Source organism: Penicillium mononematosum (genome assembly GCF_028829835.1).
Source record: "Penicillium mononematosum strain IBT 11891 chromosome Unknown utg000001l:1.0-4488741.0:1.0-4491989.0, whole genome shotgun sequence".
NCBI lineage: Eukaryota > Fungi > Ascomycota > Eurotiomycetes > Eurotiales > Aspergillaceae > Penicillium > Penicillium mononematosum.
This window is the reverse complement of record NW_026643271.1, coordinates 2,752,430-2,770,055: the sequence shown is the minus strand read 5'-3', so window position 1 is coordinate 2,770,055 and position 17,626 is coordinate 2,752,430. Positions and strand designations below refer to the sequence as shown.

The 17,626-nt window shown below is 49.9% G+C and overlaps 11 protein-coding genes across 11 annotated transcripts; 10 read left to right on the top strand and 1 right to left on the bottom strand.

The window, feature by feature from the left end:
- Positions 1-53: 53 nt before the first annotated feature.
- Positions 54-554, top strand: N7519_001032 (uncharacterized protein; the record flags this gene model as incomplete). Its single annotated transcript, XM_057287810.1, has 1 exon — positions 54-554. The coding sequence occupies one exon, from the start codon at positions 54-56 to the stop codon at positions 552-554; it is 501 nt and encodes a 166-aa protein (XP_057153893.1).
- A 688-nt stretch (positions 555-1,242) lies between these two features.
- N7519_001031 (uncharacterized protein) lies at positions 1,243-2,070 on the top strand (the record flags this gene model as incomplete). The annotated part of the gene is made up of 1 exon (XM_057287809.1): positions 1,243-2,070. The coding sequence occupies one exon, from the start codon at positions 1,243-1,245 to the stop codon at positions 2,068-2,070; it is 828 nt and encodes a 275-aa protein (XP_057153892.1).
- An 869-nt stretch (positions 2,071-2,939) lies between these two features.
- On the top strand, positions 2,940-5,125 carry N7519_001030 (Zn(II)2Cys6 transcription factor; the record flags this gene model as incomplete). Its single annotated transcript, XM_057287808.1, has 6 exons — positions 2,940-3,041; positions 3,160-3,331; positions 3,413-3,580; positions 3,632-4,134; positions 4,185-4,319; positions 4,370-5,125. The coding sequence occupies 6 exons, from the start codon at positions 2,940-2,942 to the stop codon at positions 5,123-5,125; spliced, it is 1,836 nt and encodes a 611-aa protein (XP_057153891.1).
- A 560-nt stretch (positions 5,126-5,685) lies between these two features.
- On the top strand, positions 5,686-6,513 carry N7519_001029 (esterase/lipase family protein; the record flags this gene model as incomplete). The annotated part of the gene is made up of 1 exon (XM_057287807.1): positions 5,686-6,513. One exon carries the CDS (start codon positions 5,686-5,688, stop codon positions 6,511-6,513), a length of 828 nt encoding a protein of 275 aa, XP_057153890.1.
- Positions 6,514-7,170: 657 nt separating this feature from the next.
- On the bottom strand, positions 7,171-7,809 carry N7519_001028 (uncharacterized protein; the record flags this gene model as incomplete). The annotated part of the gene is made up of 1 exon (XM_057287806.1): positions 7,171-7,809. The coding sequence occupies one exon, from the start codon at positions 7,807-7,809 to the stop codon at positions 7,171-7,173; it is 639 nt and encodes a 212-aa protein (XP_057153889.1).
- A 914-nt stretch (positions 7,810-8,723) lies between these two features.
- N7519_001027 (LysM peptidoglycan-binding domain-containing protein) lies at positions 8,724-9,460 on the top strand (the record flags this gene model as incomplete). Its single annotated transcript, XM_057287805.1, has 2 exons — positions 8,724-9,145; positions 9,343-9,460. 2 exons carry the CDS (start codon positions 8,724-8,726, stop codon positions 9,458-9,460), a joined length of 540 nt encoding a protein of 179 aa, XP_057153888.1.
- Positions 9,461-10,228: 768 nt separating this feature from the next.
- Positions 10,229-11,432, top strand: N7519_001026 (uncharacterized protein; the record flags this gene model as incomplete). Its single annotated transcript, XM_057287804.1, has 2 exons — positions 10,229-11,035; positions 11,112-11,432. The coding sequence occupies 2 exons, from the start codon at positions 10,229-10,231 to the stop codon at positions 11,430-11,432; spliced, it is 1,128 nt and encodes a 375-aa protein (XP_057153887.1).
- Positions 11,433-11,784: 352 nt separating this feature from the next.
- On the top strand, positions 11,785-12,051 carry N7519_001025 (uncharacterized protein; the record flags this gene model as incomplete). The annotated part of the gene is made up of 1 exon (XM_057287803.1): positions 11,785-12,051. The coding sequence occupies one exon, from the start codon at positions 11,785-11,787 to the stop codon at positions 12,049-12,051; it is 267 nt and encodes an 88-aa protein (XP_057153886.1).
- A 459-nt stretch (positions 12,052-12,510) lies between these two features.
- Positions 12,511-14,700, top strand: N7519_001024 (alpha/beta hydrolase; the record flags this gene model as incomplete). The annotated part of the gene is given in 6 exon segments (XM_057287802.1): positions 12,511-12,889; positions 12,936-13,984; positions 13,999-14,188; positions 14,236-14,311; positions 14,359-14,419; positions 14,473-14,700. 6 exon segments carry the CDS (start codon positions 12,511-12,513, stop codon positions 14,698-14,700), a joined length of 1,983 nt encoding a protein of 660 aa, XP_057153885.1.
- Positions 14,701-14,886: 186 nt separating this feature from the next.
- N7519_001023 (class II aldolase/adducin family protein) lies at positions 14,887-16,111 on the top strand (the record flags this gene model as incomplete). Its single annotated transcript, XM_057287801.1, has 4 exons — positions 14,887-14,921; positions 14,957-15,342; positions 15,396-15,703; positions 15,755-16,111. The coding sequence occupies 4 exons, from the start codon at positions 14,887-14,889 to the stop codon at positions 16,109-16,111; spliced, it is 1,086 nt and encodes a 361-aa protein (XP_057153884.1).
- A 581-nt stretch (positions 16,112-16,692) lies between these two features.
- On the top strand, positions 16,693-17,538 carry N7519_001022 (uncharacterized protein; the record flags this gene model as incomplete). Its single annotated transcript, XM_057287800.1, has 4 exons — positions 16,693-16,893; positions 16,943-17,151; positions 17,198-17,269; positions 17,328-17,538. 4 exons carry the CDS (start codon positions 16,693-16,695, stop codon positions 17,536-17,538), a joined length of 693 nt encoding a protein of 230 aa, XP_057153883.1.
- Between the last annotated feature and the right edge of the window lie 88 nt (positions 17,539-17,626).

The following is a 17,626-nucleotide window of genomic DNA, read 5'->3' as shown; positions in this document are numbered from 1 at the left end:
AGCCAGATCATCCAGTATCTACATCAATTGAGATCTCTATTCTATCCTCCAAGATGTCCGCAACACAATGCACCAGACTTTTTACCAGGAACATTCCTCAAGTGAGGCGGCAGCGGCAACTACAGAATCCTCGTGTCACTCTCGTTGGCAGTCCAGTCCCAAGTCACAACCCTACCATTGACTCCGAAGTTTTACCATATCGACTCTATGAACTGTCGCTAAAGAAGATCCGAAAAGAAGCCCACGCTGCTGAGCCCGATCTACGCCACGTCATTGCCGGCATCACAATGCAAAAAGTGGTTTCCAGTGCCGTGCATGAGGATCTTCTACACCGAGTCGACATGATCGAAAGCGCAAACTTACCTCCAAGACTACCAATCTTACCAGGTGCCGATGAGCCTTGGGAGCATGAAGAGGTCGCATCGAATCAACCGTCAAATCCGAATGCGTGGGATATGGAATCTCTAGATCAAGCGCTTCGTGAGATGGAACGGGCTAGCAAGAAAGGAAATGTTGCAAAAAGTGTTTGTTTTCAGTTAATTAGTGAGATGTAAAAGTTGAAGTTCGAATTTGTACCAGCGCTTGCTATCACCTGTTCAAATCTCGTGTTTAATGCAATTAAGCCATTTGTTAGAACAGCACTATGGATCTTGCTTTCTTCCCACTTGTATACCCTCTCCCTCACATTTGGACGCTAATTGGACGCTACTTAGAGCCAGCTAAATGCTAGGTAGACGCTAATTAATCATTTAGACGTTAGTTGGACGTTACATCGGTATTACTTATACTTAGCTAGATGTAGATAGAGATTATCTGGATGATATTTGGAGCGTTACGCGTTATATATGCGTTACTTTGACGTTCGAACGTCATATAGACGTCGACTGGTCAATATTTAGAGCTTTAGAGGCTACATAGACTTATCTGGACGTTAGATAAACGTTGGGTAGATTTGGACGTTATATCTTAAGCTAAGACAGTCTATCAACATAATCGTACCCTTTCCTCTGTTTATGCCGCTTGAATTGACTGCAATACTTAACAACAGGCATTTCATACTACCATACATCTACTACTTCAATTACAACACCAATTCTTCTTTTCTAAAACCTCCACTCTTTACCTGAACCACTTCTCTTTGCTCACTTCCGCTTTAAAGTTACTACCTATGACTACTCAACTCCCTCTTTCCCCTCGCAAAGTTGACCTCATCACATTGAAACATTACCACGGAATCCAACAATGGCTGAAGAGACTAGGTGGTGTGACACCTGCAGAAAGGACAGGCCTAAGGACTTGTTTCGGGCACCTGAAGATGCAGGGAAGGAGTTCTGGAAAATGTGCGAGCCTTGCCGCATAAGGTACCGAAATGTGAGTATATCACATGCCCAGATGGGCAAAGAACTCCACTTGCTTATCAGGTCCGGACTAAAAAGCACACAGAGATCTCGAGCTAGGAGGTCGCAAGGAGGTGGGGGACGAGCTCGGCCGTATTATCTCCCCGAACCAGCACCCCAAAGAAACATCCGCATCAGCAATTCACAGGCAGGGATTACCTCCGAAAGCACTAGTGCTACGCCGACAACCACCGCGCCCGAGCAACCCGAATGTTTGTACGCAGATTCTGGTCACCACAGTCGAGTCACAGTTACACCGCCCGTTGTCGAAACTTCCGCGCAAAGTACAACAACAACCACTGTCATTACCATTTCAACCATCGCGTCCAAGAATGTGACGGAAACTTCGATCAAGGTAGAGGAAGACACAAAGACGGCTCGGCGCGGTATCCAACAGGTTAAAGACGAAGACCTGGGGTCACTTTCAAGTGGCCCTAAATCTGAGCAGCAAAGCGAAGCCAGTTCAGGTGCCAACCAGCGTCCCGAATTCTTTGGCTGCCTGCATTGCGAGAGACTTCGCCCATGGCCAATGGCGGGACTTCATATCTGTTTGTTGTGTATTCGGGACTGGAAGTGGTGTGCGAAGGGGGCCCACAATCAAGCCAAGGCAAGTTTCTTGTGGGACGACCGGGAACATGATGAGTGTTATATGTGTCATTTCGCGGGCATCTGATACTTCTTGCCCAGTATGGAGACTGCAGGATTTGTATCTCCACGTGAAGCACCTATACCTGGTGTGTATGGCAGCTTTCATTCCTGATTTTCTTTCTTCTCACGTAGTAGATTGGCATTAATTTGTGCGCGATTTGGGTAGGTTGAGAGAGGGACTGGAGGTCGAATACTGACAGACTGAATAAAGACAAATTGACAGCAGTATAAAACTCATTTCTTTCGGAATGTCTTTCTTGACGTCTTTTGAGGCATTCGCTGACTATACGAAAGATATCTCCTCAATAGCTAGTCGAAAGATAGGCTAAAGAAACGGGGATTCAGTGGAGTTTCCAATGCAGTTTTGGACATATCAGGTAATGAGATGCATAGTTATATTGGCAGCACGTGACACCCACCTTTCGCAACTCACCGAGCCCAAAGGTCCAAGATCGTGATTCTCACCAACAACATACCTAGGCATGTACGGAGTACTCGGTACGATTGACAAACTCGAGCAGTTTGTCCATTTTGGCTACTCCGTAGCCTCCAGGGCTCATCTCTAATTCTTCAACCCATGGAAGTGGCAATGCCAATATACCTACCTAGGTAGGTAGGTATCCAATGAAAATAACTCAATTCGGGCCCAGTGGGAATGGTGGAGCTATCCCACCTATTCACCTCCACGCACCTATCACAATCTGCAGAGGCGTCGACTAATGTCGGACTAGCCAGTGTCAACACCATCCGAGAGTAAGACGGGTCCACCCCTCAAGCAAGCAGATCTCGGACTCCCACGTCGGAAATCTGGCTCGCCTAAATCCTGCCGTGTCGTTGGCTCAAGGTGAAGAACCCTTCCCTTCAACCCCCCCTCTTGAGATCCCCTTGCCGCCCATGATCAGTGGTACGCAACAATTTGCCCCCGACTCACGAGTCAGGAAGGGTCCGAGCCGTCAATCACGGTCCTGTAAAGTCTGCAGGCTCCGTAAAGTCAAGGTCCGTTACCCCGTCATCGTGCTCAGATCGCTCTTGGGTTCGGGACGCTCCCGTGCCCATCGAATGCGTCCCACTGGTAACGCACCACCGGCATGGCTAACGTGGATCCTGTTCCCAGTGTGACCGAGTCAAGCCCTGCCACGCCTGCTGTGCCCATGGCTACCCCTCCAAATGCGTGTATGAGCATGTCCCCGACGAAGAAGCCCGCCCCATCAGCCAAGCGGAAGAGATTAGGAACTTGCGGGCGGAGATCCGCGAGCTGCGGGCAAGAATAGACGACAAACAGGATGGTATGTTTGGCCCCGCCCACTCTGCTCAGTAGCGTGTGCCAAACTCAGGTGGATGTGAAACAATTGTTGACGTCTGTGCAGGATCTGGGGCCCAAGATCTCCATCGCCTGGACAAGCTTGAGAGCTTATTTGAGTCTATTCGCTCTGCACCCAGCCCATTAGTGGATGGTCTTGTTCGCGACATTCGGACCGCGCATGTCGGCCTTAAGAAAGATTTGGTCCCTGTTGGACCATGGGAAGGCAGGGAAGGTATGTTGTATAAAAAATTCCGCAAAAGGTTACCAGTGCTGACAGCTCTAGCGTATGAATCCTACGATTATCCTTCGCGTCCTTCGTCAACGCTGCCGGTCCGGAATCGCCTGTTAATAAATTCCCCGGTTGAAGACTTCAATAATTTACACACTGAGGATGACGATGACAGCGACTCCGAGCGCATGTCGCTAAACAGTGGGTCCGACTCGTCTGGCACGATCTCAGTTATGGGCATGCAAAGACCTGCGGTGGACGTGTTTGTCGAGAGATTTGTGGATGCATTTAGCCCAGAAGTGGATATGAAATCCGGAAGAGCGGGTGCCTTGCGAGCTGCCGCCGGGATTCGAATGTTCTCCCCACTCATCACCGACGCGTTCGAGGCCGTCTCCGTTGCATTCTTTGGTCGTTCTGTGCAGAACAAGCAGATCGAGGCCTCCGGGTTCCGACTTTACCCCCGCGTGCTACGTTCTTTGCAAGATGCATTGGTGGACCCTGAAAAATCCAAAGCAGAGTCAACATTGGTGACAGTGATTCTCTTGCTGGCTTTCGAGGTTCGTACCATGAAAAACGGCATCCATTCAGTCCATGCTAACCCCAGCAGAGCGTTGAACGTACTACTCAGAGCGGTGTCTCTGCTCATGTCCGAGGAGCAGTGCGCTTGATCGAACATCGTGGGCCGGAAAGTCACATGTATGGAGTTGAACATCTTTTGTTTACAGAACTCCGTCCCTATTGGGTAAGATCGCAGACCTTCCATAATTGCCTCTTCTCAATCTAACAGCCTAGATTGGCGCGGCTCTGGCAGCTCGACAACCCTCATTCCTGGCCCGCGAAGAGTGGAAGACCATTCCGTGGTCAGCAGGAACGACCCAAAAAGATATTCTACATCATTTGCTTGACATGGCTACCGAGATTCCAGGTTTACTAGCGGTATCCGATGCCTTCAAAGAAGCAAAAATCACGTCTGTCATGGGCACACAAGAAATGGCTGTCAAACAGTCTACGCTTTGGAACCGTATACGCGAGCTAACAGCGCGTTTCCATCAGTGGTACGAAGACTGGGTTGTCGCATACCCTGACGGGCCGCCACAGGAAGCCGAACAATACGGCGACCAGGGGTTCCCAATTTTCCAACGCCGCGACCTCCGCACCGGGGCTACTTTCACCCCAACAAGATTCACATATCCAAACCTACTACTCGCACAAACCATGTGTGTCTACTATGCCGTGCGATTGATCCTGTCCTCGATCGATACTCGGCCTGGGGATCGTGTCACGCCTATGGAACAGTACGACTTGGGCTGCGGGATCTGCCGGTCTTTGGAGTTTTATATCCTCACTGCCCCGGGCAACATGATCAATCGTCTTGCATTCCCCACTCGAGTAGCGTGGGAAGCATTCCCAGACGGAGGCCCAGAGCGCCAGTTTATGGTTGAGGTGCTGCAACTAGTCGAGAAGCGACACGCTCTCGGGCTTTGGGGCAGTTCTATGCCAGAGTTATCTACAAAAGAATCCTCGCCACTGAATACGGGTAGTCCGTAGTGTGGATGCAGGTATTCCGCACAGACGTGATTTTCCGTAGCCACGATTTAATTATTTGAACTTAGGGTGCTGTGATCCAACTATTTCAAATGGACACAATAAGTGTTGCGATGACACGCAGCTGTCATAAAACTGAACCCCGATACCCACATGTGCATATAATAACATTGTCTTCAGCTAGTTCTAATAATGGCATGGTTGTTCAATAGTATAGGGGCTATGTTCCGCGGCTTCCGGCTATTTTTCCCGAATAACAAAGCGTCTAAAAATCAAAACAAACCGCAATTATACTTGGAATGACAGCTGAAATGGAGCTGAAATGATGTATCCAGAGCTCATTTATTATTCTGCCTCTGATTGGATGTTCTCGATTACACTAAAGTGTATTCGACTTAGCCCCAGGGGGATCGGCAGATCTCAACCACTCACAGGACAATCTCATCGATCAACAATCGATAGTGAGATGGACATGGGAAAAAAAAGGGAGATGTGGGTACCTGCAGAATCCTTCATAAGCAGCATGGGGCCCATAATACGAATAACCACACCTGTCATACACAATGCCCTCTATCACCAAGTTGGCGCTCTCTGCCCTTGCGGCTACCACAGCCGTCGCAACAGGAATCAACGATTTCTCCTGCAAAAGCTCCTTCAACCCAGTTGTCCTCCTGCACGGTCTTGGCGCGACATATTATGAGGACCTGAACTACATGCAATACTGGCTGCAAACCCAAGGCTTCTGCACATATGCCATTACCTATGGCGCATACGATGGCTTCCCATTCCTAGGCGGCCTGAAGGCAATCAACGAGAGCGCCCCCGAAATTGCCGCGTATATCAAAGAAGTGGTGCAAAAGACCGGCAAGAGCAAAGTCGACCTCGTCGGCCACTCCGAGGGTGCTTTCCAGGCTCTCTACGTGCCCAAGTTTGAGGGTGTCGCCCACCTAGTCGACAAGATCGCATCCATCGCACCACCTACCCACTCCACTACATTTGCCGGCATCTACAACCTCGCATATCTGTTCGGCAACCACTCGCGCGAAGCCGTGGGCGAAGCGCTTAATACACTAGGCTGCCCTGCTTGCAACGATCTCGGTCCCGATGGCCCAGCCATCAACCGCTTGAATGACGGTACTCCCATCGCGCAGCCCGGTAACAGTGTCACTATCATTGCGTCCAAGTACGATGAGCTGGTTACTCCCCCGTCGACATCCTTTGTTCACGAGGAGGGTGTGACGAATCAGTGGATCCAGGATACTTGCCCGTTGGATCCTGTTGGCCACATTGGCGAGGCCTATGATTTGAATGTCTGGCACTTGGTCAAGAATGTGCTGGCCTCAACCCCGGATAAGGAGTTTTTGTGTCTATTTGGGTCCCCTGGTAAATAAAGGACTTGACTGTGTAAAACCATTATCCTTTTTGTATATATTAACTAATCTTCGAGTGGATAATATCTTATCCCGTCATTGTTTCGCTGTCTCCTGGTTTCTATATATATGCGTATGATGTAGCAGCAGCACCATATATTACAGGTTTTATGAATCAAGTTATAAATACTTGCTTGTTTTGAGGGGTTCGGCTGTTCTAGATAATGGCAATGGGAACATTCCTCCAATGGCTTGATACGGACTACCTTAGGCAATTCCAAGACACTGCTTGTGATCTCGGCACTCATGCGTCCACTTCCAAGAAGGACTTGATGTACGGAGTAGCTTCCAATGTTCCAGGAACGATGTTACTTAATTTCTTAGTGGAGAAGCAATAACTGATATGGAGCCTTGGTTGAGGAGAGGTTGCAGGCGAAGAACATATCTTAGCGTAAGACCATGTAATATACAAGCATGTTAACCAGTACAGCATTCGGGTATTGTAGTCATGCGATAATATTAGGTAGGGTATTTATACATAAGACAGAAGCACGTGCTCAAAGGCAAGGTCTTGTAACAGGAATAGGACATCAAGTATCACAGGTCTAGTGCAAGAACATGGTCACATCATAAAAAAGCCCAACGCCCCAAATGCAGCAAACAAACAGGATATGCTAGTCACAACCAGTTGTTGTGCGGCATTCTTGTTGTCCTCGGGCAATCGGTTGGCGGGTTTAATCCGTTGTATAAGCGAGTTTTCAAAGACGCCTCCATGCTTGCGACAATGGTCTTGTCAATATTGACACGACAAGGATCCGGTCTGGGAGTCGGAGTGGAGGACGCCACCACTGCGCATGTGTCATTGGTATAGTCCCCGCCAGACCAATCAATGCCCCGCGGGATCTGCATGGTTTTGTCGGTCACATCGATTGTCACGCCGTATTCCCCTGGACATGTCTTGTTTGCTGTGGCAGCAACGAGATCCACATTGGGGGCGGAACTCTGAATGGTGAACCAGGTTGACCAAGTAGACGTGTTGCGGAACATACCGGCCACGTTGAGATGATTTTCAAAGGCATACTTGTTGCAACTCTGCCAGGTCAGGCTCCATCTCACTCTCCACCGACCCTCGTTGCTTAAGGCAAAGAACTCGTGTGCAAGGTAGGGGTCATTGCCGGTCCAGTTTGCCGATCTGAAATCATGATACCGCGTAACGGTGCTGTTATCTTCATCTAGATTCCATATACTGTAGGAAATGTGCGGATTCAGATATCTCGCGCGCTCCGGATTCTGGAAAGCAAAGACGACCGGGGACATTTCAGTTGGCACATATGTTTCGTTGTGCGGGAACACTAGGTCCACTTCTAATATGTTAAAAGCGTTGATTGTGGTCCCCATACAGGCAACGAGCAACCAGCTCGCTCAGGAAATGTGCATGCTGAGGGCTAGTCGGGCCTTTGACAGTGTGTCGGAAAGGTACGAAGGAGAGGAAAACACGGAGATTGATTTAGACGCTGGTTTTGCGAAGAAATTCAATTTTGTAGCGAATGGCGGAGGCATGCACAAAATGGGGGTTATGCGCTATATGCAGTCAATCAAATGGTGGCAGGGGGAAAGAACAGGTGAGACATTCAATTCTTGCCCGCATAAGGTCACGCCTTGGCGGCTCATGGGCAACCTTACGGGGCTTAAGACCCTGTAACCATGGGTCCCTAGTCGCTGAACTGGTTCGCCTAAAATTGCTCCTGGTTGGGGTGCTCCGGCTCCGGTTGATTTATATTCTTATAGGCACTTTTACCCCTTTGGGATATCCAAAATCTTCCATCTCGCACCAGGTGGCAAATAACGATAACATCGTTCTACACTAGTTATTGATACCGCATTATACTACGGGGTACTCCGTATACTCAATAATCTAACAATAAGCTAAGGGCCTCGGGGCTTTATCTAGTCCTAAAGTGGTCGGGATGTAGTTACCCTTGAACATAGGTCAGACAGGCGGGCGCACCGTTGGAACCGTGAGGGACTCGAATAGTTATATAAAGCTTCAAATAGATCGCAGTTCGAGTGTCAGACTTTACCTTGTCCAATTTGAGCCCATACTAGTGTATGCCGCCCTCAATTCCCTAAGCAGCAAATCTTTGCTGACGCTTTCAATTCTTTGCATAGTCCTAATACAAGTCCCAGATAATGCACGTAACAACTCTTCTCACCGCCGGGTAGTCCCAGCCATGGCTGCGGTCCTGACCCGCCGCGCTGTTGACTACGACTTCTCCGCCACTGCTGACGCTGGAGCTACATGCTCGAGCTTTGCCAGCAGCTGGGCACTCTCGGTCAGCATTCTCCAGCAGCTGAACCCTGGAATCACCTGTTCAAATCTCGATACTAGCAAGTCATACTGCGTGGCTGGCACCGCCACAGATGACCACTCGAGCACTACATCCACCACTGCTGCCAGCACCACCACCACCACCCAGTCCGCAACTACCACTGAGACGGCGCCCAGCAACTCCCCCACTATGTCCGGCATCGTAGGCAGCTGTGATGACTTCCACAAGGTCTCACCTGGGGATCAGTGTAACACCATTGCCACGAAGCATGCTATCAGCGAAGCCCAGCTCAAGAGCTGGAACAGCCAGACCAACGACAGTACGTCCTTCACCTTCCCTTGTCCTCGTCCCGTACATAACCGGAAAAGAGTTCCATTCTACAAAATCTGCATCTAACATTCATAGAATGCACAAACCTTTGATTGGACTACTACGTCTGCGTACATGTTCCCGGCGCAACCACCACCTCGGCCCCACGCCCCACGCCCCAAATGCCTGGAATCTTCAGCAACAGCAACAGTTTCCACCTAATTAAGGACGGTGACAACTGCTGGTCGATAAATACGGATGCGGGGATCACGTTGACGCAGTTCCGTGCTTGGAACACGCAGATCGACACGGCGTGCAGTAACCTGTGACTGGAATACTATATCTGCGTTGGTGTTTACACTGCTTTGTAGCAATGGTGGAGGTATCAGTACTCCTGTGAAGTCAGGTCCGCGAGGGGTGAGCCTTACAACGGGAAACAGTCAAAAGTGGTCATTTTCGGCACCAATTTCACAGGTCTTCGGATTTTAGGTGTAAAAAGAATACTATAGTCAATCAACGTGCCATTTAGAGCTCCTTTGCTACTCTTCTCCGAATCATCTAGTTTCCCAAAATGTGACATAGAGCAACATATCCTTCCTAGCTAGTTTAATTTGGTGTGATCCAATAATGATGCTTATATCTTCATATAGAATATATAAGAGTTGAGCTATCCCCTTGATGAATATCCTCTTTCTCGGCTCTAGCACTATTAATTTGACTAGGCAAAGTACAACATAAATAATAGTTCTTAACTGCTTGTCCCTTAAATTTGGGGATATTCTGATTTTCATGACGGAGTTATAGATCGCGTATGCTGCGTTTGCCCGTACTAGATCGGGAAGCAGGGACCTCAAGAGACACTGAGATCAAGTAACCCTTTTGAGACCGCTCACCCCGCAGCACTCTTGACAATCCAGATTCCTCGAGTTTCTCAAACAACTCAAACCATCAATCATCACTCTGACATAGTTCATCGGCTTCGAGATCGACTTCAGAACAGTCGCTGCCTGAGGCACTGTGGGGTTCTTCACGGACTCGGAACTTTCTTTCTCCGCACACTATCTTATCTGCGACGCGCAAGGATTAAAAAAATCACCATGTCAGAGCCAGACAACAAACCTGGCTCTGAATCCAACATTCATCGAATTCAAGAGCGATGGGAATGTCTGAATGAGATGTTCCAAAACACCGATCCCGAGCCTGCAGCGTCTGTCGGCTCTGCCGACGACCTGGAGGCGGAAATCCGCCAAGCGCAAGCGCAATTGTCCAGACTGAAGAAGCAGCGAGAGCTCATTGACATCAAACAAAAGGTTGCAGAGGAGGAGAGGGAATTGGAACTGGCCCGCACTCGTCTTCTGGCCGCGACCACCCTGGAAGTGCCCCCGGCCACCCCTGCTTCAACTCCATCCAGAGCCGAACCGAAGCAGAACAACAAGGCTGGTACTGATGGAGCCCAAAAGAAGGTTGTTGCTGCCCGATCGGAGCAGATTACCGCTCCAGCTCCTGTGACTCAAGCTGCTGATCGTCATCCATCTGAGGCTAAGCCGTCCGAACCGAAGCCTTCGCCGAAACCCGCAAACGTGTCTGGTTTGAACCTCGAGCAATTGCGAGCCCTCGCAGCAGCTACCAGGTCCCCCGCCGCACAAACAACTGTTAAGACTGAATCTCGTTCCAGTCTGCAACCTTCCGCCCGATCCTTTCATCCCGAATCATCCATCCAAGCCCCACCGGTGCCCAATGTGCCGGTATACAACGGACGAGCTTTGGGAGAGTTCAAGAACTTCTCCATGGGTCTAGAGCGACACTTTGATAAATATCCGGAGTGGTACAAGGTCGATGAGCGCAAGGTCACACGGGCGCTTAAGCACGTTGCCCTTAATATCGAGGATGAGTGGAAGCGTCACGTACGTCACCTCCCGGCCGAAAAGGTCACCTACGACAGATTCTGTACCTTCCTTATTCACCAGCTCCAGAACGGAGTCTACCCCCGATGTCGCTAGGTCGCGCTATATGGATAGCTATCAGCGACCAGCGCAGTCGGTGACTGATTTCTCCAACTGGATGCAGCAGTGGGTTCCACATTTCCCGAATAACGACTCGGAGCGCGACCGCATGCGCCATCTCTTTGAGCATCTGATGAACAGGGTTCGCAACGAGGCTGATAAGACTCACCTGGACTTCGATAACTATTACGAGTTTGTCGAATACCTCCAGCGGGTCGAGGATTCCATTGGCAGCCGCGCAGAGTCTCTTGGTCGCCGGGCTATCAACCCTCGAAAGCGACCTCGCAGCCACGACTAAGCGGTTCGACCTATTTGCGCTCCGCGTCGAGACGAAGCTCCGACGAAGTTGACATCATCTTTATTTACATCTGCACACGGGGATAGATCGGGGGGTGGGTTTCTTGCTATTCAATGGGGGCTTTTCCGTGCGATCTTCCTGACCTTTTCCGTGTACATACCGGCGGCGCTGCGAAATCTTTAAAGCAAGGTATTCGTAATGACTTTCTTCATTCTTCATAATCTGAACCATCTCTCTGGTGTCAACCGTGATCACTTCCAAAATTTCCTAGTTTAACGCTAGTTCATCTAAAATATCTTCCCTGGATCTGGCTGATCTCCCCATAGAGCCTGATATTCCTCGGTGAAATACAATGCCTGCCGCTCATGGAAGTAAGCCGAGATGGTGGCGCTCGCCTTACCGCTACAGCAGGTGCACTAGGATCCTCATGCAGGACGGGAGGTTCCACGGTCCCTTCATGGAGCCCATTATTCAGCATCGTGTAGTTCCAAGTACCGTAGACTTCGTAGATCGGGTCGTCCAGGGAAACATGGACGAGGCGCACTTCGAGCGGCTGGCGGTTATCGTGGCATTGCGATCCGAGCTTCAAAATGAGGTCAGTCAGGTTTCGGTCTGTTAGGTATACCTCTCATAGATTTCTTCCTCTTTTATTCCCTCTGTGTAAACACTATGTGAAATTAGATGTTTATTAAGAGGTCATTTTCCAAGATTGCAATGTGATTGGAGCTGCCTCTCTGGAAGATGTTTGGCTATTGGACCCTGGAGATATGCAGGTGCACTGGCCCATGAGCCTTCTCCTATTCCTCGACACTTATCTTTTTTTGATCTGCCCAGGTGAACTGTATTTGATAGACTCCCAATAGAATGCAAGGTATATGGATGATCGGGCTGTTTAGGCCAGGGAAACCCCCCACTTGGCGGGACCGGCGGGATTCGAAAAGACTTGTCTGATTTCTGACTTTCTCTTTTTATATTCTTGCGCCCTGGGCTTTTGGGATTTTGGGATTTTTCCGCTTTGTGGGAAACTGCCCTTCTGTGTGTTTTGGTCGATTTCTGTTTTGGATGTTTTGGTCGTGTGATGGACGGGAAATCCGCGCCTTTACCGCCTTATCAGGGGCGCCAGGTACGCCAGCGCCAGGCACCTCATCGATATGCTCGCTGGGGGTTGCCTCTGCTTGCTGCTGTGTTGATTCTTTTAGTCTGGCCTGTCCCACTACCCTCGTGGAAGGTGGTCGAGCCTTTGAACATCCCAGTCACCTGGGACGAAATCGTTCCTTCACAGTCGCTGGAGTACCATAACTGCGGCGATGAGTTCCAATGCGCCAGACTGGAAGTGCCTATGGACTACGAAAGGACTGATGGGAAAGGTCGCACATTCGCCTTGGCTATTGTCCGATTGCCGGCCAAGGTCCCAGTCACGGATCCGCGGTATGGAGGCGCGGTCCTGATCAATCCTGGTAAGTTAATTTGCACTTGATATGATGATCTTTGCTCATAGCCCAGGTGGACCTGGTGGACCGGGAACAATGCAAGCGTTCGAGTCGGGTCGGAATCTCCAGCTGATTATTGATGCGGAGGCCAACCCAAAAGAGACCGGAGCAGATGCCGGAGAAGAAACTGGCAATAAATATTTTGATATTATCGGATTTGATCCTCGTGGAGTGGGTTCCACAACCCCTCCAGTGATGTGTTTTCCTGATCCCGTATCCCAAAGGAACTGGGAGCTGCAAGTCTCTGCGGAAGGCATGTTGGGAAGCGGACCGGACTCCTTACAGAGAAACTGGCAGCGGACCGAAGCGCTAAACTCGGGTTGTTCGGTATTTGATATGTCGAGTCTAGGATCAGACGAACAAATGATGTCCTACGTAAATACCCCACTGGTCGCGCAGGACATGCTGACCATCATTGAACGTCATGGGGAATGGCGCGAGAACGAAGGCCGAAGAGCCCAGACAGCTCACAATAAATGTCATGGACTGGATGAAGGAAACGCAATCCTACAACGCACCAAATGGCACCGCGGAGAAGAGCCACTTCTCTATTGGGGTCGTTCATACGGTACCCTGCTGGGAACTACCTTTGCCTCGCTCTTCCCTGAACGAGTCACACGAGCTGTTCTCGATGGCGTAGTCGACATGGTGAAGTACTACCAAGGAACAGGACCGAACGTTGTTGCCGACGCAGATGCCATCTTTGATCGATTTGGCCAGTACTGTGACGAGGCTGGACCCGTCGCATGTCCCTTCTACGTGGAGGGTGGTCCAGAAGCGATCAGGGCAGCGTACTGGCAACTTGAGAAGCAGATTTTCAACACCTCAATCCCCGTCATGGCATCTGCGGCACGGGGACCAGAAGTCGTGACTTGGACGGACATCAAAGCAATCCAGCGTATTGCCACCTACCAGCCCCTCCTTGCATTCCCCGTCCTGGCAGACAGAATGACCGAGTTGGGCAAGGGAATGCAGTTCCCATGGCTGACTTCAAACATGGTAACCACTTCGGTGCATGTCCGTCCAACAAATGCAGTCTTGCTGGGCCTTGGTCACCAGAATGTGCTACATCGCAGGATAATATGCTTTATGCTATGGCTGCTATTATGTGCTCAGATGGGGAACATTTAACATCTCTTAACATTGAGCAGTTCCGGGAAGAATGGTCTAGCCTTGTGGCCGATAGCGCATCTCTGGGTGATTATTGGGCACAATTGCAATTGAGCTGTGTTGGATGGAAAGCCAAGGCTAAGTACCCTTTCGCAGGTATGCCCTATCATGGCCTCTACGCGTTCGCAACTAACCGGTCTTAGGGCCATGGGGCGCTACTACGGCTCATCCCATGCTGTTCGTATCAAACACTCTGGACCCAGTGACACCTCTCCGCAGGTGTGTATCTTCTCGTCGCTAGTGGCCGCCCAAGCTAACTGTCTCAGTGCGCAACACATGTCCCAAATTTTCCCAGGATCTAGACTGCTGCAGCAAGAATCAGAAGGAGTGAGTTACTCACGGTAATCCCTCTAGTGATTCATCCCTGACATATCTCCTAGCACACAACACTCACAGCCCCGTCGATCTGCGTGGCGAAAGCCATTCGCCATTACTTCCAAACTGGGAAACTACCAGTGACAGGAACTTTGTGTGAAGCCGATTTGAAGCCATTGGTTGGATCTCCGCATCGTCATGCGACGATCAGCCAAAGCTCCAGCCCAGCCGACCGTAAACTGTTCGAGGCATTGATGGCGGAGGTTCATCGGGCACATCTGTTTCCGCTATAAAGATCTACAAACTAGATCTCATGGGTTGGGGAAAAGGTAACCCAAAGGCCTTATTCAACTCTTGAGACAACTATTACGATTTGATGCATTAATGATTCTAAGTGCTATGCTAGAGTCCAGCGATTTGATTTTGGTGTATTTTCAGTTCCACCTTAGCTATTCTTTTATTCCTCAATCCTACTCAACATGTACTATCTAGTCTACCTCAACTACCCTCAAGGGTCACAATATTATGCCCGGTGGCGACAAATATAAGGATATCCGGTTGCGGAGAAGCTACACAACCTCGGCTCCCCGGCCAATCCAACAACGTTGATAATCAGCAACCCCGCTTCGGTGTTTTCTCCGCGTTAAGAGTATTGGATGGCCTTGGAAGCAGATATATAACTCCCGTGTATCTCGACTATCCTCAATATAGACGAGTAACAACCATGGCTCCTCCAACTTCCACCGAGACCCTGGCGAACACCATCAGCATGCAAGCACCACAATCATCCCAAGCGGCGGGTGCCGAAAAGGCCAAGATCAAGATGCAGATGCCCAGTATGCCTGTGTTCGAGGATAAAATGAAGGAGCGAGAATATTTAAAGGGCCGCCTAGCAGCAGCATTCAGAATCTTTGGCGATAAAGGATACGACGAGGGTATGGATGGTCCTGCAGCGAAGCATCCAATTAAAAGCTAACAATCCCATTAGGCGTCGCTGGGCACATCACCTTGCGCGATCCGGTGGATCCGACAACATTCTGGGTGAATCCATTCGGCAGGGCATTCAAGTTGATGAAGGCATCAGACCTAATCCAGGTCGACCACGATGGCAAGGTCATTGCGGGCGGAGAGAATCGAATGCTGAATGCCGCTGCATTTATGATCCACTCCGCTATTCATCAAGCACGGCCCGAGGTGAATTGTGCTGCTCACAGTCATAGTCTCCATGGACGGGCGTTTTGCTCGCTGGGCCGACCGCTCGATATCATCTCGCAAGATGCCTGTGCTTTCCACAATGTACGTTATCTTCAATGCTCTCGCGTGTGAGCCCGGCTCTAACAGGATCAGGACTTGGCTCTCTATTCATCATTCAAAGGCGTCGTGCTCGCAGAAGAAGAAGGCCAGAACATCGCCAAAGCTCTGGGCAACAAGAAGGCAGCCCTACTGCAAAACCACGGCCTATTGACAGTCGGCAATACAATTGAAGAAACAGTGTTCTGGTTCGTGAGCCTGGAAAAATGCTGTTACGCGCAACTCTTAGCGGATGCAGCAGCTACCGGACGAGGCGGCCAAACCGTGAAGATTGAAGAAGCCGATGCGGCATTCACTTACAAAACAGTGGGGACCCCGAAGGCTGGCTGGTTTAGTGCGAAGCCCCTGTTTGATGTCATCCACGCCGAAACCAAGGGCGAATACTTGGAATGAGATATTCACCCGGTCTAAAGTTAACATATCGGCCTGCGGAGCAATTTGCCGGAGAGATTAATGTTTTGTACGTGAATTGCAATATGAAACGACTTTATGGGTCTTTATTCATCACCAAAGTCTTCTCGCCTGTTATGTACTGCACCGAGTGTTGTAGTCTAACTCGAATACTGGCTAGTGTCCTGCTGTCACCTCAAATAGAACCTGTCAGGTAAATAGAAAGCCCAGAAGCGGGGCTTCCGACCTGACTGGGCCTTGTTTGGCCGAAATTAATGCGTCAATGAGGAGTCCTCGTGCATGCAGCTGGCGATTTTCACCAATCAGCCTGGTTTTAGGCTTGTTTTAAGGTGAAACATCCGGCTCTGAAGAGCTTCCGGAGACGCTCCGCTTTTAGTCAATTCCACCAGTCCACCGGTGGAGATGGCCCATGTCTTGCCGGAAAAAAACTATAAATTGACGGATTGCTCAGGCCGACATGAATTTCAATTGATCAAGTGCTCTATACTTGAGATCTCCAACCGCAGGAACACTGAGCGACTGGACAGAATATACTTGCAGTCTTCCAGCTCATAATTACCACAATGCGCTTGGTTGTACCTTTCCTCGCTGCTGCCGGCCTTGCCAGCGCAGGACTGCTAGAGACAGTTGTCAAGAGAGATGACACCTGGGGTGGTAGTGTCTCGCTCGGTCCCTCCAAGTCCACTATCGTCAACGCTGTCACAACTCTGATCCCCGGAGCTGCCCCAGAGACCCAGAACGGTGTGCTATTCCTCTGGCCTGGAGTGAGTCTCCGATTTTCCTAAGGGGTCTTCTGGTCACTAATAACCATAGATGTCCAACGGAACTGGTGACCTAGTCCAGACTACCCTGGAAAGCTGGTCGAGCAACGCATGGTGCGGAGCAAGCACCGGCCAGTGGTGTGTGCGCGCCAGTGTCTTTGGCAGCTTTGGCCAGCTCGATGGCCCTGGATCACCTGTGAGCGGAACCGACGAGGTGCGAATTGAGTACAACCTTGAGTCCGATGGACAGACCTGGAAGCAGTAAGTATGAACCCAAGATGACTACATACATCACTAACATTTGCAGGACTGTTACAAATGGCAAGACTGGTGCTGAACTTTCCACTTACTCCCACGAATCTGGACCCTACATGCGAGGGTAAGTCAATGTTCTGTTTAGAATGGTATTTACAGAGGATTTTACTGACTCGAGTTAGATACGGCACCGGAACTGAGTGCAACAACAACTGCTCGGGAACTATCGCTCCGCAGAAATATTTGAACACTGTTATCACTCTGGCCTCAGCTGATACTACCTTTGGCTCGACGATTTCTAGCGCGGGTGGTGCTACCTACACTGAAGTTTCATCCAGCCAGGGTGGAAAGGTATGGACTATCAAGCAGATTGACATTCCCGCGATGAATTGAGTGGAGGTCGACAAATCCCCGTTTGAGTGATTGCGAGTATGAGTTGCCGACATATTCTCATCCTACAAGATTCATATATGGAACATAG